This window comes from Ailuropoda melanoleuca, chromosome 4 (assembly GCF_002007445.2).
Source record: "Ailuropoda melanoleuca isolate Jingjing chromosome 4, ASM200744v2, whole genome shotgun sequence".
Lineage (NCBI taxonomy): Eukaryota > Metazoa > Chordata > Mammalia > Carnivora > Ursidae > Ailuropoda > Ailuropoda melanoleuca.
The window spans coordinates 21,699,868-21,720,254 of NC_048221.1; the positions used below are offsets into that span (position 1 = coordinate 21,699,868).

At 41.8% G+C, this 20,387-nt stretch overlaps 1 protein-coding gene across 1 annotated transcript; it reads right to left on the reverse strand.

Moving 5' to 3' along the window:
* Positions 1–1,593: 1,593 nt before the first annotated feature.
* Positions 1,594–16,936, reverse strand: ACTR8 (actin related protein 8). The gene is made up of 13 exons (XM_002928977.4): positions 16,682–16,936; positions 13,190–13,360; positions 11,617–11,727; positions 11,013–11,117; positions 10,610–10,783; positions 8,492–8,585; positions 8,143–8,275; positions 6,488–6,641; positions 5,591–5,686; positions 4,779–4,919; positions 3,608–3,872; positions 2,706–2,869; positions 1,594–1,902 (listed from the first exon to the last, which is right to left on the reverse strand). Exons 1-13 carry the CDS (start codon positions 16,802–16,804, stop codon positions 1,759–1,761), a joined length of 1,875 nt encoding a protein of 624 aa, XP_002929023.1. The 5' UTR covers positions 16,805–16,936; the 3' UTR covers positions 1,594–1,758.
* Between the last annotated feature and the right edge of the window lie 3,451 nt (positions 16,937–20,387).

The following is a 20,387-nucleotide window of genomic DNA, read 5'->3' on the forward strand; positions in this document are numbered from 1 at the left end:
TGGATCAGCTTCTACTGGATGACTGTTAAAATGTATTTTTGAAGGGTTAAAACTATCCTCAAAGGGCCATGTCTTATGGATAAAATAAAAATCAAAATAAGGAAGCACAGAATAAAAGCTCACCATGTCCAACTTCGTTAAGGAGACACTTAGTAATGGCCAAGGCAGTATGTTTAATGTGGTTAAGCTCACTTACTTGTCATGACCAGTTTTTACCGCACTTACAAGTGCTGGTAACAGAAGGACAAGGCTTATGTCAAAATGTGGACCAGAAATCAACTTCCTCTGAATCAACATCTACCAGTTAAAAGAGCAATAGGTTATTATGTAAAAAGACAATGATACGCAAAAACACATTCTGCTTTTGGAACTAGGTAGCCATTAATAAATTGTGTTGAAACAGCCCCAAAACATAAATAAAATCAATACTGTATAAATTTATTTTGTTAAAAACTTAAAAAAATAAAAAGCATTCAATCTTCAAATTGAAGGCACATATCTTCAATAGTAAAATTATTTTGTTATACTGATGGACTCTTTGTTCCTCGCCTACTGATCACGTATGTAGGATACTCCTTGTTAACGCAAATGCTCCAGGACCAGCATTTCTCCATGCTCTGAGACTTCCAACCATCCTATTCTTTCTATAGTCCACTCTTACCTCCATCTCTTACCCAGCCCTACTTTTGTCTCCCCCTCCGCTATTCCCATTCCACTCCCATCTCCAGTTCTGGATGAGCAGATGGTGGAAGCAGACGCCCAGCAGGGAGTGGCAGGAATAAGGCATTTCCCCGAGCTCCCAGGTCTCTGAGACCCCAGGCTGTGCACACTGACCGGCTTCTGAAAGCCTTCTCTTCTCTGGCCAGGGGCTCGGAAGGCTTCACCAAGGCCTGGACCACTGGTGCTAACATCTGTCCGTACTTAGATTTTGCTCCAGATTGTTCACAGATTAAGGTCAAATGATCATACTGAGCACAAAGAGTTCCAAAACCTTTCTCCTGGTTCTTCAAGTAAAGGAAGATTGGGAGCTTGATGATTAAGCTGGCAGAGATCACAGCAGTCACCTTATTCTTCTGCACAAGTTAACAATTCTAAATTACACCTGAATTATATCTATTTGGCTTTAGGAAGGAAATGGGTTATCCTTTTCAGTTTTTGTTCTGTTTTGGTCAGATAAGGATTGTTCTCTTTCCCCAAGCCCACCCTGAAGCATGTCAAGTAACAAAAGCCAGCCAGCCCAGCCTTAAATCTTTGCCTCTGGAAATCCAGAGCTCAACTGGTCACAGTCTTTTTTGTAATCCAACAGGAAAAGAAAGAAAGAACATTTTCTCTCCCTATTTGGAATTCTAAGAGCACAAGGTCAAAACAATGTGTGCCTGCCGTAACACATGAGGTAAATGGCATGGCCTGACGGTTCTCAGGTACCCGAGTCACACACCCACCCTTTGTGGCTGTGTGAGATTGTCTGATGACACTGAGGTCAACTTAAACCAGGGCGTGCACACAAGAGCCACTCAACAGCAACATATCACATCATCAGGGAGCTCTTGCGACCCTGAGAAAGGGGCAGGAGAATTTACCACTGAAAAGTTCATATTTATCCATAAATGTTCTGTTGTCCACATAAAAGTTAAAATCCATTTATTTTCCATGAAACTTAAGCATCTAAGTCAATAAATTAAAAAATATATATTCTTTAAGAGTCTTTTATACCAGGAGGCCTGTTTTTGGTCTTCAGTAGTGACTTTCTGCCCATTTTCACCAGACAAAAGCAGCTCGCTCTCGTAACATGCGGACACCAAAGCGCTGCCATTCTCTCTGGTAAATCCACAGTTCCTGGGTGGTGTCCAAACAAGCCAACACAGCCCCTCCTTTCCATGCAATCAGCCGGGGATCCATGTCCTAGAGAAGTGATAAAGGTATTTCAGCAAAAGCAGACAAGACATATACATATCATTTCTTTGATTTTGGGGGTAAAAAAACCCCTGCTGAATCAATACTTAAAAAGCCAGATTTTTCAACCTGCATTAAAGACTCATCTGTATAGGATCCATGAACTACAGACATCTTTCTGTTCCAACTGATAAGAAAACTTAAGTGTTTATTACTGAAGATGCTACTATTCACTTAGTCCACAAACAGATCCCATATTCTGAAGTTAGAATAGGATAAATAGATACTATAACCCCTTCCTCAAGATTAAAATTAAATGAAAACATCCCCAGGAATTGTTTGTGGGATATAATGAAATACAGATACAATCTCTTTCTAAATTCCAGGATTTATGTTTCTTTCCAAGCTAATGCAAGCCAAAAGGATCTGTAAAGATGCCCTGGTCCAGGGATCAGCAACAGATCCTTAATACCAAAGCGAAAACTAGAGTTGTTCTGGCCGATGGGAGACCAGCCAGTCTTTTCCTCGCCCCACCCGGTCCTTTTCCAAAAGCATGTCTTTTGGAAGTCAGTCATGTTAGTCTGGAGAGTCTAGCAGGGACTAACAACCAGGACTCCAGGCCCCTAGGCCCAAAGCTCCCTGCACCAAATCTGTGACCTACGGAAATTTTTCCGTTTGCCCAAACCCTTAACTAAGAGCTGCCCAGATGCAACCTCATGGCTCCCGGGATTTTATCTGTCCACACACAGCATTACAATTATAATCAGTCTGGTCTCATTTGCATATAATCCAACTGCACCGGAACAACAGACCTTGGGCCTTGTGATCACATCCACGTTCTCAATTATTCGCCTGAATGAAGGTGGCATTTTGTTGAGAATTCTGTGCTGCAGAAATTCTTGAGCTTTATGAAACATCAAACCACCTCCCACCACGAGGATGGAACTGTACATCTTCTTTTTGGTATCATCAGATGCTGAAAAGACAATGATATTCCATCCACTCTTTTTCTCCATATCCACCACCACCCTGGGCCAAGCCACCGCCATCTCATTTGGACAACTCTAAGAGCCTTCTCCAAGATCTCTCTCTCCAACCCATCCTCAAAAATGCAGACAGAAGAATCTTGCAAAACACCAATGTGAACGTGTTGTTATCATACCCCCCACTCTGCTACTTGCAGGTTTAGGACCAAAATCTCTACAGGGACCTACAAAGTCCAATGTGGCATGTACACACTGCTTCTCTAGCTTCATCCCGGCCCCTACCCCCCAGCCACCCTGGCCTCCACACACGCCTCTTCCTCTGCCCAGAATGCCATCCTATGACAGGCTAACCCCCACTCATCTCCTAGATCTCTTTCAAGTGGCTCTTCCCCAAGAAGGGCTTCCCTTCCATGACTCCCATCCTCCACTTCTTCCTCCTAATAAAACTCCCTTATTAAATCCCTCATTCAGAAACTCTGAAAGTCAGTATCCTTTAGTTCGACTTTGCAGCACCTGTCACAGTTGTAATTTCCCATTTGTCTGACAATTTAACTTCTTCAGTGTCCTCTAGTAGGCTGTATGTCCAACGAGGCCAGGAACCAATTCCTAATACCGAACAATGCAAGCACAAAGCAGGTACTCTACAGGTTTTCAATGTATACGCTATGCTGCACAACCACGCTCTAGCCTGAACCCATTCACCCAACCAGCTCCCCAAACATGCTTACAACAGCAGTCTATGCTGTGAAGAATGGCTTTATCCAGGCCCAGGGCTTTCCCTTCAAACAGCGAGATGGCAGTCTTCCTGGACATCAGTGCCGTGAGAGCCTCCTCAGATTCATTGCCAGCCATCAGACAGTCTCCCTGGGAGGATCCCAAATCCACCTCCTGGGCATGGAGTCTTTCTGGAAGATCAGAAGACTGGCCACGAAGATCCCCTTCAAATCCAATGGGTTTGGATGCAGACTTTCGGTCAGCAGTGGCTTTGGCAGACTTTAAATCAATCAAAAGGACAATCAAGTGGATGGTAGACTATAACAGAACACTGCTGATGTTCTCCAGCTAGACCCCACCCCTCACTACTACACTCTTTACACTGCTATAAAGCAAAGGTCCATCACTGTGGTGCAGAGGGAATGCATGCTAGCATATAGTCAACCACCTGGACCCACTCCCAGATCACCCAGGAGTGAGACGTGGTGTACAAAAGATGAGGATGAGCTGACAATTCCAAAGCAGTCATTGGCAGGCAGGCAGGGCAAGTCTCACAACCGCACTATCACTGGTTGGATTTTAAAACTGAAATGTCAGCGTACAAGGACATCTCCCCCGTGCACAGAGTTTTTAAGTGGAGTATTTCAGCAGGATTCTTGTGCCTGTGGCTATTACGGAATCCTCATTTTTAGACCTTACCTAACCACATCACGCTCAGGAACAAGGCCTAGAAAAGGTTTAGAGCCCTCCTCCTTCCATCATGAGCTGCTGTTTTATTGGAAGATAAGAGCTTTAAGCTGTGTCCCTGCATCAGACATCCTACTACTGGGATCATTAGCTCTGGACAAAGGAATTCAGCTTTTTGCCTAGACTACATACTGTTTACGTTAAAATTTTTAAAATAAGTGAGATTTTACTAAGGATATTCCCTACTGAATAAACATTCAAAAGGAGATCAATGTATATACCAGAAGGAAGTGTCTTCATTAAACTAACTTTTAAATGTGTGGACTGGTATACTGAAAATTGGATTAATGTCATCTGGACTTCAAATTTAGACTTCATCCCACCTATAGTTCTAAGAACAGTATTAGCTTTGGTCTGCAGTGACTACGACGATCCATTACTGACGGGCAAGCTTCTGCAGGGGCGAAGCCGCCCCCTCACGCCAGAATCCCGGCAGACCTGCTCCTGCTTGCTCTGCGTGGCTAGCAGGTAATGCTCATCGTGAGGGTCCTCCGGGTCGCCCTGCGATCTGTGCTGCAGAGTTGTCATTTTCTGTCCGACAATTCCAAAAGTTGCTGGGTAAAACAAAGCCATTGGAGCCTGTGCATGGAAGGAAAAAAATGATCAACCAAGCACACTGCCTTCTGAAAAAAAAAATGATCCATAAATTTTGTTCTTCCCCAAACAAAATTGGCAAATCAGATCCTGAAAGGTAGACTGAATAAGTATTCTCTTTTGGGAGTAGCATGATTTCTTCATTGCACAAGAGGCCGGAAAACTAACAGAAATCATCCAACTGAGCGAGTGATATGACACCAGAGAGAAATGTTAAAGCAAATGTAATGCAAGTGCTGGGGTGCCTTGGTGGCTCAGGTCATGATCTGGGGGTTCCAGGATCAAGCCCCACGTTGGACTCCCTGAGCAGGAAGTCGGCTTCTGCCCCTCCCTCTGCTCCTTCTCACTCTCTCTCAAATAAATAAAATTTTAAAAAACGTAATGCAAGTACCCAATAAGCTATTTTATAATTTACTAGTTAGAACAGTACTCCTCTCTCTAAATAATAACTAATCATATAGTGGCTAATTAAAAAGATGGTCCTCAGATCTACTTTAATCTGTATTCTATTGGTGGCTTAAAAGCTGTTTTAGCAGACAGTCTAAACCAGTCAGCATTCTGACCTCATGAGGTTTCGGACAAGTACACATTCTCTCAGTCTGACTGAACCTGGCCAGCTTTCTTTCTGCCCATGAAAATATATAGTCATATATTACCTGGAGTTTTTCATCTCCTAATCGAAACTGGTAAAGTAGGGCAGGGGAATCTGGATGTCGAATCTGAAACTCATGATCCTGAAGTCCAGAGATGTCCTGATTCCAGGAAAAGATGCTGTCAGTGAACCAGTAAAAGTGGATGTGAACTCCTCAAATGACAATTAAGCCTCTCCACCATCTGAATATCACCTATAACAAGGCTGCCCTGCAACTTGCTACCATTTCTTTTTTTTTTCCCTATTTCAACTGGAATTTAGTAAAACAAGAGTCCAAATGGACCTTGTTTCCCTTTTAACACTTCTCAAATTTCTACCATCTGCATTTTTTTCTTCGTTATCGATAAACACTAACACAAACAAGGACCCAAATCAATAAGCCAATTCCCTCAATAACTGGGAAATGATACCCAGTCTTAGGTTTCTCAAAATTTTGTTATGCAGAATTACACTGCTTGAAAAAAAAATTAGACTGCTTCAGGGAAAAGAAAAGGTCTGAAACAGAAAGCATAAAAAGGTAGGAATCCACATACAGCAATGGTAACATGTTGACTGTCCACAACACTAAGAAAGTGCTTCAATTGATGCCATTTTATTAAATGTCCATACCTGTACATTCATTATACCTAAAGCTTTATCTTCATCTTGATCAAAGATCCTAAGGAGACAAATCTGCTAAACACTTTCTTAAAAAAAATCAGCTATATTTTCCAGAGCCTGAGACACATCCTAACAGCTCTGACCTTACCAAAACACTCTCACTCCTGAACCTCAACTTCAAGACTCTTTCAACTTGGGTTGAAAGGGTAGCATGATACTATAATATTTTTAATTGCCTTTTAAATATGTTAGATTTTTTCCTGGAAACAAAAATAAGCAGCAATTTGGATTTTGCTCCCACCTGATCTAAATGACAGAAAGTTTCTTTAAGGTGCTGCAGAAGAAGACAATCCATTTTATTTGTTAGCTGGCATTCTCTGTAAGGGAACCCGGCTCGCTGCATCAGCCAGTAGAAACACCTTGACACATCAGACCCCCCATAGGCCAGACAGAGCCTAGAGTTAAAAGAAAGGGCAGGTGAGTAATCCGTTAGTCAAGAGGGGCACCTGGGTGGCTCAGTTGTTAGGCGTCTGCCTTCGGCTCAGGTCATGATCCCAGGGTCCTGGGATCAAGCCCCGCATCGGGCTCCCAGCTCAGCGGGAAGCCTGCCTCTCCCTCTCCCACTCCCCCTGCTTGTGTTCCGTCTCTCGCTGTGTCTCTGTCAAATAAATAAAATGTAAAAAAAAAAAAAAAAAGTGTGAAGGGCATTTCAAAAACTCAATCAGGCACAGTGAAATGAAACATAGCAAGTCTCAAAGATGTTTATGGTAGGAATAAAAAATGAAAGGACAGGATGGATGCACGGGAGGGAGAAACGGAACTCTAGCAAATAACCAGTGGTGTGCACCTAGCAGCAGTCACGCTATTTGCAAAAAGTTTCCAAGAAACAAAATAGCCACGACTAAATGCAACTCATTTCTAAGTCACTATGTGATAGCCACGACTAAATGCAACTCATTTCTAAGTCACATACGATAGTTGTTTGCCTGTCTACAGTCACCAGTGTATCAAGTTGGCAGTGACACTGTTAAGACAAACTCACAGCGGAAAACTTTAAAGAGTATACTAACTAACTGAATGGTTCTATGACTTGAAAAGAGCACTGGTATGTTATTTTAGAGGTGGGAGACCTGGGCCCAGTGTTTTCTCCATATTCTGAGAACCAACAGCATTAAGTAATACAATGGATGAGCCAAATTAACGTATACTGAGTTTTAGAATGCATCATAATTTGGGGTGGGAGGCAATAGATCAACCTTTCTTATGGACTGCTTAGGGTCTCTTTTAAATGTCTCTATACCCTGCATCTCGAACTATCTATGTGAGGGACAGGAAGAACTACAGCATCCTGAAGAAGCCATCCTGGGAGCAAAAAAATGCTGCAGAGAACCTGTATGTGCACTGCCTGAGTGTGCTTACCTGTGCTGGGCTTGTCTCAGAAAGGACAAGCAGCAAACCTGCTCCTGAGAGTTATCTTATTACCTCTTGTATCAGTGATGACATCACGAAGGGACTTGACCAGAAAGCTACTCATCGCTCACTGAACAATTATGACAAAAGCAAATACAATGCTAGAGAATTCAAACCTGAAAACCTCTTTTCCCCAACATGACTTGCCTAAATAAAGCTTTGTTGTGAGCACGACTGGTATCTCTCCATCATACGACAGCAAGACACAGAACTGATACATATGCTGCCTCTGGGGGAAAGCACACAATGCAAGCTAGGATTTTCAGGAGCTGCTGATGTGAACTCATAGTAGAGAGTTCTAACAGGAAGGATAAAATCATTGGTTTATGGCCTTGCTAGAATCTGCACTTTCACAATCTGGGTTTCCTATGCAAACTCTGAATATATAATTCCTTATAAATTTTTTTTTTAAACTTGTGATGCGTTATAGCTGAACAGGCTGTGAGGGGAGAAGGAGCAGAGAACACAGCCCTCCAAGGTCTTTACCGAGTATTCCGATGAGAGACTCCATCCTCCACACAGCACACGCTCGTCTTCTGGTCTCCAACATCTACAATACATGTGCTGCTTAAACCACTTCCGAAGGTGGCACACACAGACTCCTGATGCACCACAATCCCTGAACACAAAAGCAGAGGAGCAATCAGCTAGGGAGCAGTAAAGATCCTAAGACAAATCATCAATTAAAGTCTGGGAACCCCTAGGTCATTGTCTAAACACAGCTGATCCTCTCAGAATAAGCATTTCAATAAAGCAGTGAATTAGACTAACTTTGTCAGTAAAAAAGAAAAACAATCTCATTTCAAGTAGATTTCTCTGGAATATCCAGACATACCTGAAAAACCCATCTTCATTAGGATCATATTCACTAATTCTTTCACGTGCTGTTTATTATAGATATCAGGAATTAGCAAGATACATCTATAATACTAAAAAGGAAGAACAAAGAAAAAAAAGAGAAAATGGTTAATACTAAAGTCAAAATAAATGTCACTACACTTGTCTTCAGAGAGGATTCTCTCTAAAGGATGACAGCAATGGTTAGAGGGCCAGAACAAAAGCTCAAACCTCTCTGCTTTTAGGTTTAAAGAAAAACAGAAAATATTGAAGCTGTGTGTTTTTTTCCTCTTTAAATTATTAAAAACCTGTGAAATGGTATCACAACCCCACATTTCAAGATATACTACAAAGCTATAAAAATCAGAACAGTATGGTACTGGCACAAAAATATACAGATCAATGGAATGGAACAGAGTTCAAAAATAAACCTACACTTATATGATAAACTGATCTTTGAGAAAGAGGCAAGAATATGCAATGGGGAAAAAGACAGTGTCTTCAATAAATGGTGCTGGGAAAACTGGACAGCTACATGCAAAAGAATGAAATTGGACCACTTCTTACAGCATGCACAAAAATAAATTCAAAATGGGTTAAACTCGTAAATGTGAGACCTGAAACCATAAAACTCCTAGAAGAAAACATAGGCAGCAAGTTCTCTGACATCAGCCCTAATCTTTCTAGGTATGTCTACTGAGGCAAGGGAAACAAAAGCAAAAATAAACTACTGGTGTTACATCAAAATAAAAAGTTTGCACAGAGAAGGAAACCATCAACAAGGTAACCTACTTAGCTGGAAAAGATATATGCAAATGATATAGGGGCTAATAGTGAAAATATATAAAGAACTAACACAACTCAACACCAGAAAAACAAATAATCCAATTAAAAAAATGGGCAGAGGACCTGAATAGACCTTTTTTCAAAGAACACAGACAGATGACCAACAGACACATGAAGAAATGCTCAACATCACTCATCATCAGGGAAATGCAAACCAAAACACAATGACGTATCACCTCAAACTGTCAGAATGACTACTATCAAACAGACAAAAAATAATAAGTGTTGGTGAGGACATGGAGAAAAAATGAGAATCTAAATTGGTATAGCCACTGCGGAAAACAGAATGGAGATTCCTAAAAAATTAAAAATAGAAATATGCACAACCCAGTAATTCTACTACTGGGTATTGCCCAAAGAAAATTAAAAGAGTAATTTGAAAAAAATACATGCACACCTATGTTCATTGCAGCATTATTTACAATAGCCAAGATACAGAAGCAACCTAAGTGTCCGTCAACAGATAAATGGATAAAGGAGATGTGGTACATACATACAATAGAATATTACTCAACCATTAAAAAGAATGAGATCTTGCCATTTGTAACAACATGGGTGGACCTACAGGACCTTATGCTAAGTGAAACAAGTCAGAGAAAGAGAATTAACATACAATTTCACTTATGTGTGGAATCTAAAAAACAAAACAAATAAACCAAAAAAAGGAGAAAGAGAACCATAAATATAGAGATCAAACTGGAGGCTGCCAGAGTGGAGGAGGGAGGGGGATGGGCAACATGGGTGAAGAGGAGTGGGAGACAGAGGCTTCCAGTTACGGAATGACGAAATCATGGGGATGCAAGCTACAGCATAGGGAATGTAGTCAACGGTAGTGTAATAGCACTGTATGGTGACAGATGGTAGCTACACTTGTGGTGAGCACATTACGTACAGGGTTGTCCAATCACTGTGTTGTACACCTGAAACTAATGTAACATTGTGTGTCAATTATACTTCAATTGAAAAACAAAACAAAACCTGGTGAAATTAAAAATAAGACAACAAATGTGAACTGAAAAAGGTCCAAAGAGAAGGCAGAAACATGAGCAAGCTTGCTGGTTGCAGAGCAGTAGATAGGGACACCACAGAAACAAACAGAGTAAGAAAAAGAAATCACCAGAGGTGAAGTCAGTGAAAAAGAAAAGCTCGCCTAAACACTTTCAGGCTGAGAATGCTTCAAGGACACTAGATTACAAGCAATCCAGTAATATGTACTTTTACTGATCAAGAATCTTAAAGCCAATCCAACTAACTGGGAATTTTAGCTCACCTTTAAATCTTTCAGGGGGATTTCCAAGTATTTTTGGATTGCGTGAGACCATATTACTTCAATATCCGCCAGAACGGCTGTAAGGGAGCCCCCAGGTCCTGGGTGAATATTTAACTGACCTCTTCTGATAGGCCAGTGAATATTGTAACAGTCCAATGGATTAACATACAAGGCCTAGAAAAGACGGGGAGATGAATACATTGTTAAAATTTCTCTTGGGTGTTTTCTGGATTCACATTAAAAAATCTAAGGCCAGAGTTATGATTAAGATTTGCTGACTATTCCAAATGTTGAGAGTGGAGTATCTAATATCCCAGGAGCCTGTGTGAGTATCTGGGCCTGCAAGGAAGATTATGAATTCTAGGAAACAACTAGAACCGGTCGGCGCTGCAAAGTTCCCTACCTCTTCTCCCACCAAAAACTCCGGGTGATGAGATGTGTTTGTCCACTTATTTCCAGAACAGTGATCTAAAATTGCAGGTCGCATCTGCTTGTTGTAGGAACGTGCCTGAAATAAAGGAACACCAGAAAATTCTCTGAAATTATGTAAGAACAAAAGAGGAAAGGAGAAATGTAGTATGAGTCCTCTTTTCTCCTCTCTCTCATAGACCAGATACAGTAGCAAAATTTAATCACAAATCCTAAATATTTGACAAAATACTGACTGGTCACAAAAAGATTCTCTTGACCTTTTCCAAAATTGTGATTTTTCCCATGGTTTTAATACCTATGCTGTGATTCATAGCCAGTCCAAAATTAATACTGCACTCTGTTTAAAGCTGAATATACATCTACATATCATACCAACTCATGTCCATTTCTAAGTATTTTTTATTTTATTAAAATGGCAAATATAGTAAGAATATTGCTTCCCACCAAGATCCTAGAATTATACACTTAAGACTCTCAGGTAAACTATAAATTTTACCAACTTGCCACAAGAAACACCATCTTTTAGACAAAACAGCAGTGACAGAATGAATCTGAAGAAAGAGTTAAGACTGAACCTGTTCAGGGGACACGGGAATCCGTCTTGTACCATTTGACATCTTTTTAGACCATATTGCTTGATCCACCATTTTAAGGCCATTTTGTCTTTGTTCATTACTCTCTGGTTTCTGGGGGGAGGGGGGAAGTGAAAGATGAGAAGCACAAAGGATTTAGTAAAAAGAGAAAGCAATGTGGCAAACTACTGATTTAATCCATCAAGACGAAATGCTCCCTCATAAACAAGTAGCAGCATTTCCTTAATCTTTGCCACATGTATCAATCTTAAGAATTCAAAGTAATCTTTTTATTCTTTATAAATAAAGAAGTCAGAAAGGAACCCTCACCATAAACCACCTATTTGCAAAAATCTATAACCTCAAGTGAAGTTTAAGTGATAAAATTGTTATTGGCACTAAGCACTGGAGAGCTACTTAGTATTTACAAGTATTTTAGAGACTTTTCCAAACATCTACATAATTCTATTTACAATTTTGTAACAATGTTATATTCACTTGGGTTATTTTGTTTATTCAGCAGGTATTCAAGTCCCTCTGACATTGTAAAGAACACATCTATAAATATCTCTACGGAAAAGTTATTGTTTTCTATCAACTTTTACTTCTGAGATTTATGTAGACAGGTAGAACTATAAGATCCAAAGATAAAAATGGATTTAGACTCTTATATCCTCAAGTTACACTTAGATTAGAAATGGATTTAGGTAGTCTTCCAGTTATGCTAAAAAGTGGAACCCTAAAGCTTACTAACAGAAGTACAGAAACTTCAAGTTCCTAAAACTATCTTTCACCTAAAACTTAAATGTGGATTACAATGCAATATGCATATTTTAACACCTACCATGAAAAATTTTTCTGATAATTACCATCTGCAAGGTAGGATAAAGTAAATACTAACTGCAAGGATACATACAGTCCTGCCTTTGAATTATAATTTGATCTAAGATTGTAGGAAGTGATTATAACAATTCAATTTGCTTATGGATTAAAAATACGAACTCAATATAAACTCTTAAGTACCTGGAAGAGAAAAATACGGCAGTTAGTTAAGAGGCCTTAATGCGGGGCGCCTGGGTGGCACAGCGCTTAAGCGTCTGCCTTCGGCTCAGGGCGTGATCCCAGTGTTGTGGGATCGAGCCCCACATCAGGCTCCTCTGCTATGAGCCTGCTTCTTCCTCTCCCACTCCCCCTGCTTGTGTTCCCTCTCTCGCTGGCTGTCTCTATCTCTGTCAAATAAATAAATAAAATCTTAAAAAAAAAAAAAAGAGGCCTTAATGCATCATTTTAAGTCAGTGACAATTTTCTATCTTCCATTAAAAATCACCTTCATCAAACCCAATTCATATTGATGGATTAAAAAATTTTGATTTGCTTTTGTCAGAATTATTTCTTTACAATCTAAAACCACTAGCTCAAATGAAAAATGCTATTTGTATCCCTGAATGTTATTATTTTCAAACACATTAAAGCTATCAAGATGTTAATTCAAGTATACATAGTATACGTGAATGTCTAAGCTCCCCCAAGGAAACAACCTTGGGCTTTCTCTCCAGATCCTCCATTTCTGACTTACATTTAGTCCTTCCCTTAGGAGCCAGTTGTCCTTATATAGTGGCTGCCCTTGTTGTTTGTGTCTTCGTGCAATGACATGAGGAATGCTAGCAGGAAGTGTGTCTGTGGCTCGACCAATCCTTAAGGTTGTTGAACCTGGATGTATGACAACAATGAAGTTGCTCTGGATTTGCTGCAAATATAAAACACAGAAGTGTGACCTTAGTAAATAATATACAGGTAACAAGTTAAATAACATACAGGTAGCAGGCTAGACTAAGAAGTTAGTTTCCTGTAATGACTATCAGACTCACAGGTATCAAAATAATTCAGCTCTTTGAGAGGCACCCAATTATTGCTCCCTGCCTGAATGCAAACTCAGTTCGTATTTCTGTGCTCCCAGCATCTGACTCACACTACACAGGTCAACATCTGTTTAAATGAACGAAACCTTAATTATCCAATGCAAGTTAATCTACAATTACCAAGAATTTCTGTGCCAGGTATCGGTGGAGGGGGGGTTACAATGGTGACCAAGACAAAATCCTAACCATGAGGAACTTTCAGTTTACTAGGGAAACAGAAAAGGAGTAAGTGTAGGGAATACTATGCCTAGCGAAGTGCAAGCTAAATCTGAATCACCTAAAGATGCTTGTAAATAAAAAACTAGACTCTAAGCCTCCACTACAAATTTTCCGATTCAGAATTTCCAGGGAGGGAGCCTAGAAATCTGCAACTTTCAAAAGTTCCTGAGGTGATCAGTATGATTACTCAGGTTTGATAACCACTGGTTGAACAGGTTAGGGGAGAAATGCACATAAGCACAGAATTATTGTTTTGTAATGCTGGAAAATAACGCTTTATACATCAACCACTTCTGAGTGTGCGCATAAACCACATTTTGATCGTTTTTAAAACACTTTACCCCTTGTTAGTTCTGTGCTATTCTTCTGGCAAAAGTTTGGGGTTAAAATGCCAGAGTTCACAATTCTATCCTCATAGGTCAGAAAACTTTGCTGTATTTCACAATCCATTCTTGGGAATTGGTGAACAAGAAATGACAAAGCAGCACATATCAGGACAGGGGAGTGATTACTGTGGGCTTTATTTTTAGATGGTAATTGTTTCAGATCTATAATTTGCAAGGGGGGGCAGAACATAATCTGAATTATTTGGGGAACCTTTACCTCATGAACTTGTTGAGGGACCCGGAGTTTCAGTAGAGAGAAGGGGAAGAAGGGATGCTGACAATCGCTGTGACAAAGGATCCCTCTGTGGAGAACCACCATTCCTGCACGACTCCTTAGCCTGCACCTACTCTGCCCTGCCCTGTCCTTGAGCTACAGTTGTGTGTTCTTGCATGTCTCCATTTAAAACACTTCCAAGCTTGCCCATAAGATAAAAGTCCAGAACCTGTGAGATCAAGATCCTGTCTACTTCTCTAGCCTTACTTGAGAACCACCAACTTTCCGGTCTTTAATCTTCCCAACCTAAATCTCTCTTGATTTCTTAACACACCATGCTGACTTCGAGGTCTTCACACAGGTAACTTTCTTTGCCTGCCACATCCTTTCTCCCTGGTAAATCTTACTTCTCTCTTTAGTTTAGTTCTGAAGTTAAATATCACTACAGTAGATTTGCTTATCCCCCTGCAATATAATTTTCATGGCACCTGTCATGCTTGTAATTATTTACTGTCTGCCCTCCCAACAGACAAAAACCTTCCTGTAAGAAGGGATCACTTCTGTCTTGTTCACTACTTTATGCCCAGTGCAAGGGACACAGGCCTAGGAGGTGTTTGCTGAATGCACCTCTTTCGCGTGGTTGGCATGATGTTAAATAGTACTTCCAAAGCTTTTCTGTGCTATGGCAGACATCTCTCCAGTAGACTGGGGTAAAAAGATGAAGCTGTTTGCCGTCAGGGATACTTGTACCTCATTTACAGCACACAGGTTGCAGCACAGTGACTGGAAAGCTCTGGGGTTAGTAATGGCAGTTTTCCAAAGTGTAGACAAATATTTTTTAATAATTACATACTTATTTTAGCACATCAGGAAGAATAGCCAGTACACCCCACAAATCCTTTCCCGAATACTGCTGCTTAAGACTGAGTAAAAAAGTTATTAAGCAAATAATGGATATGAAAAAGCCACAGAGAATATGGGAAAACTAAAAGGTGTCCTACAACTGACTGAGGTTAAGGAAATGCTGCTACAATGATTAAGGGCCCAGGCTCTGGATTCACAGACTTGGCTTCAAATTCATACTGCGCCACTTCCTTGCTCTGGACGAGGTTCCTACTTCATAGAGTTATTGTGAGGATTAAGTTAGTTAATCATGTAGCTAGGAGTCTCGCTAGCTCTTTCAAAGTTCTCCACTGCCTTCCAGAAGAGAGCAGACTCTTTGGCTTTAAGACTCTCACGACAGGCTTCACTAAGATCTCCACTGTCACCTCTTGCTCCTTCTTCCTTACTTCCAAACATCCTGATCACCAAAACTTCATATCCTCTTCTGGCCCAGGTCTCTTCCACACTGTTCTCCTGCCCTGAGATTCCCCCTGGCTAAGTCCTAATTATTCTTCAGGTCTTGGTCCTGAGGTCACTTCCTTTTAAACCATCCCAGGCCATCAGGGCCAGAGGAGGTACCTGCTGTGTGTGCCCAATACTTCCCTATGGCCTTCTGCACTAGCCCATTGCACACCATGCCCTAATACCTGCTGCCCCACGCCCAACTGTGAGCTCTACCCTCCTGCCTCCCACTCACAGAATGAGAGAATCCTAGAGGGTGGGAACCGGCAAGGCCCTTAAAGACCATCCAGTCCTCTCCCTCAACTAGATGGGTGGAGAAACTGAGGCCTGTGCAACAGTAAGAACCACCCTCCGGGTTTATCGGCAGCCGCCAGGGGGCTCTACATCCTACAGCTCCCTGGCCAGTTGGGTGTTATCCTTAACCCATCCATCAGTGAAGAAGCTGCCTCAGAGATGTCCAACATGAAAATTCTGAGCATTTCAATGCCTCCTTACTTTTGCTGTGAATTTGCCCATTTTCTTACTGGAACGCTGATTTTTTTTTCACTGATCAGAAAGCGCACACACACACACACACAGGACCTTTGCCTGCCATGCAACCACAGTTTTTTTCTGGTTAGTAGGATTTACTCTTGTTCTGGTTTTGACACACAAACCCTTCATGTCTATTCAGTCGTCTGCCTTTTTTCCTAGAGTTATGCTTGAACTGGACTCCACTACCGGAGGTTTCCTTCACAAAGGAAAACGCCTGCCCCGCCAACTGTCCCTGCCCAGTGCTAACTCTACCTGCGGTCACTGACACCCCATGGCAGCTTGCAAGGTAGGCGAAAGCCCGGTCCGAGTTCGGCGGCGGGCCGGGGAGGGAACTACGCGGGAACCAGCCACCACGGCGTGGGGGACCGGAAGCCTCGCGTCGCCGCCTATTTCCCCTCCCCCGCCCGGCCGGAAGGCCCTCACCGAGACCCGCCCCCGGTGCCGCGCCTCACCTCCTGCAGCGACTCCGGCACCAGGGCGGGCACGATGGGTCTCTTCACGCCGCGCTGCTCTTTCTCCTTCTCCCCGCCCTTCTCCTTCCCGTTCTCCGCGTCCCCCTTCTCCGCCTGGGTCATCCCGGCCGCGGACGCCTACCGGCCTCCACCTTCAGGGACACGCCGCACCCGCCAGAGCTGGAGGGCCCCCGCGCACGCGCACCCTCCCAGCCAGCTGCCCGGCAACCAAGATGGCCGCTCGGCAGCGGCCCCGGAGACTTCCGGGAAGACGGAGGGGCGGAGCCGCCCGGAGGAGGAGGACGGGGCGGGGGTGGGGCGTGGATGGGTGGATGTTGCTGTGATTGGTCCTGGCGGTAGCATGCCCACAGCTGACTTGTTTTTATTTTGAGCGCTTACGGAGGAGCAGCCGGTACCCGCCTCGCGCTTCGCTCACACCTGCCTGTTCCTGGCTTCCCAGACCCCGTACATACTTATAGTTCTCGTACTGTGCTGGTTATGCTCAGTACAGCCTCTGATGTTAAGGTGTTCTTGAGTTAGGGCGCCTTACTCCACACCCCTTGGATGACTATCCAGTTTCATTGATTTACATATAAAGATAACTCCCAAATACGTGATTCCAGTCTGGAAGTCTCCCTGAGATCCAGACTGATAACCAACTGCCCATTTGGTATCTCCATTTGGATGTCCACAAGGCACTGCAAATTTAAATGAGCCCAAACCGGAACTTTTTTTTTTATTAAGATTTTATTTATTTATTCGGCAGAGAGAGAGACAGCCAGTGAGAGAGGGAACACAAGCAGGGGGAGTGGGAAAGGAAAAGCAGGCTCATAGCGGAAGAGCCTGACGTGGGGCTCAATCCCATAACGCCGGGATCACGCCTTGCGCCGAAGGCAGACTCTTAACCGCTGTGCCACCCAGGAGCCCCAGCCAAACTGGAACTCTTGATCCGCCCTACCCCCTACCCCAAACCCTACTGCCGCTTTCACCATCTCAGTAAATACCAGTTTGATTCTTCAGTTGTCCAAACTATTGGCAAATTCTGTAGTCGTCAAAATATATCTTCAATGAATCCACTTCTCCATTCCTACTGCTACGACTTAGCCCAAACTATCATCTCACCTGGACTACAGCAGCCTCTTAAACCAACTCCATACTTGTCCTCCTGCAGTCTGTTCCTAATTCGGTTGCCCAAGTGTCAAGTTTTAAAGGATGTGTTAAGACAACCAGTACTATACACCCAGCACTCCATTTAATACCACCAATGAGTTATCTCAAAAATTAAACCCATGCTTTACTGTTTCCCCTTGTTCATGGAACAGAATCTAAACTAATCATAGCCTAGAAAGCCATTCCTAATCCAGTCCCTGCTACATCTCTAAATTCACTTCATCTCTCTCCTCCTGTTGGCATTTCCAGTGACACATTCTCTCAGCTTCTCAGACTTGCCAAGCCCTTCCCATCATTGAGCCATCACTCACGTTGTCCCCCTTGCCTTGGGTGTTCTTCCCTCAGCTGGCTCATTCTCCGCCTGTCTCAACTCCAATGTCACCTCAGAGAAGCTTCCCCGTTATCTTGTTATCTTATCATCTTATTTCCTTTGAAGCAGTAATTAGGTCTGTACTTAACTTGCCAGCTCACTGTTTCCCACACTACAAAGTAGGCTCTGTGAGGAGGAACTTTGTCTTATTCACCACTGTTATCTTCAGCACATAGTAGGCGCCCAATAAGCATTTGTGGATTAAATACTGCTGAAGAATCCCTTGAAGTAGGAATTTAACCCCCACTTCACAGATGAGTACACTGGGATAGAATGACATAACTTACTCAAGAGCATAAGCTACTGATCAGCAAAGACAAGATTTGAACACAAGAGGCTACTTTCTGCCCTACAGCGGTTTACCTCATGTTCAGAGTGAGAGAGCTAAATATTGGAGGCAGTCAGGACTATAGAATTGTCCTAAGAAGGGTCCTGCAGAGGAGTTCGGGGGAAGGGCGGGCATCATGAATCACACGGACAGAGAAGCCATCATGTCTTTGAGACTCTGCCCAGGTCCTCCCTATTTCAGCCTTAGGTGATTTGACAGAATGACTCTGCCATTCACTAGCCATATAATCACAAAACTTTGCTGATCCCTTGTATGTTACCTGTGAAATGCAATTATCATCTACCTACTGTAGTGTCAGAATTAATATGTAAAAGATGTCTGACACACTTAAGTGATCAATAAACTGTCTCTATTATCCTTAACCTGAAAATTGTCTTATAATTTCCCCTTTCCTTATGTTTGAAGATAAGTATCTCATGTCACTACATCTCCATCTCCTGGCAAAGAGGGTTGAATAAATACTTCCAAATAAATATAAGAATGCGCTTACCAAGGGCACCTCAGCAGCTCAGTCGGTTAAGCATCTGCCTTCGGCTCAGGTCATGATCTTGGGGTCCTGGCTTTGAGCCCCATGTTAGGCTCCCTGCTCAGTGGGGAGTCTGCTTCTTCCTCTGTACCACCCACCACCTGCTTGTGTGCTCACTCACTCTCTCAAATAAAACTTAAAAAAAAAAAAAATGCTTTTACCTGAACACTTTGGTTCAAAGACTGTTAAACGCAAAGCAAAATTATCTGTGTTATTCATTTTTCCAAGAGATATTTCAGTGACTATTACATATAGTCACTGTTCAAAGCACTGGGGTAAAAAAGACAAAATCCCTAACCTCATAGAGCTTCCATTCCAGTGAAAGAATATGAGAGTTACCAACTATTCATGAGGGTTGAAGGCTAACAGGCAGTATCTTAAGCAATGATTTAGAATTCAAATTTGTCAAGATAACACAAAAGTCTATGATTTCAAAGACCACCTAGCCAATCTTCACTTTGTAGCTCAGGTGTGTTGGTTACAACTTTATAATTACCCTGATAATTATATTTGGTAGTAAATCTGATTCACAGGACAAATATGTTTCAAGATAAAATTGTATGCATACTACTGGAATAAAAACAACGTGATTTATTTATAAATGAGAACAAATTAGCAGCGAATACTATTTCAGAAGTTAAAAAGGTGACACTTATTGTCCTGAATACACAACCTTTTATTTTTCTTCAAATCTGGAGTTCTGAATTATACAAAGATGACAAGTCAAGTTTTGTAACCTAAAAATATTTACTTATTAAAACTATATTAATACATTCATAAACTATACAAAAAAGATAATGAGACAAACATGTGCATTTATAGAACTGCATGTCAGTCATGCCAGATCCCTGGGGAGGGAGTTCCCAGCACGACCTCATTCGTCTGCAAGGACACAGAGCAATCCTTGTTCAGGCATACACATTCAATTCCTTGTCCAGCACGGTCAGCGCTCTATTTCTTCATGGTTTCCCTCTGTTATGAATGTGCATGTCCAGTTGTCTGCTTCTTAGAGCAGACATTTACCTGAAAGAAAGTGTTATAACAATCAGTTACTAGTTATTTTAATTTAGACCTACACCAAAAAAATCCAACAATCATTTTTTAAAACCTTTTTTCAAAAGACACTTTGATAATAAAATTCAGTAAGTTTTTCAAGGGTTAAGATATACATGTTTTTCCAAATAACACATCTGAATAATAACAAAATATTGGGTAACTTTTCCTAAAGAAAACTTCCCTAAGAAGATATTTTCAAAATGAAAATCTCTGCAGAGTAATTTCAGATTTTAAA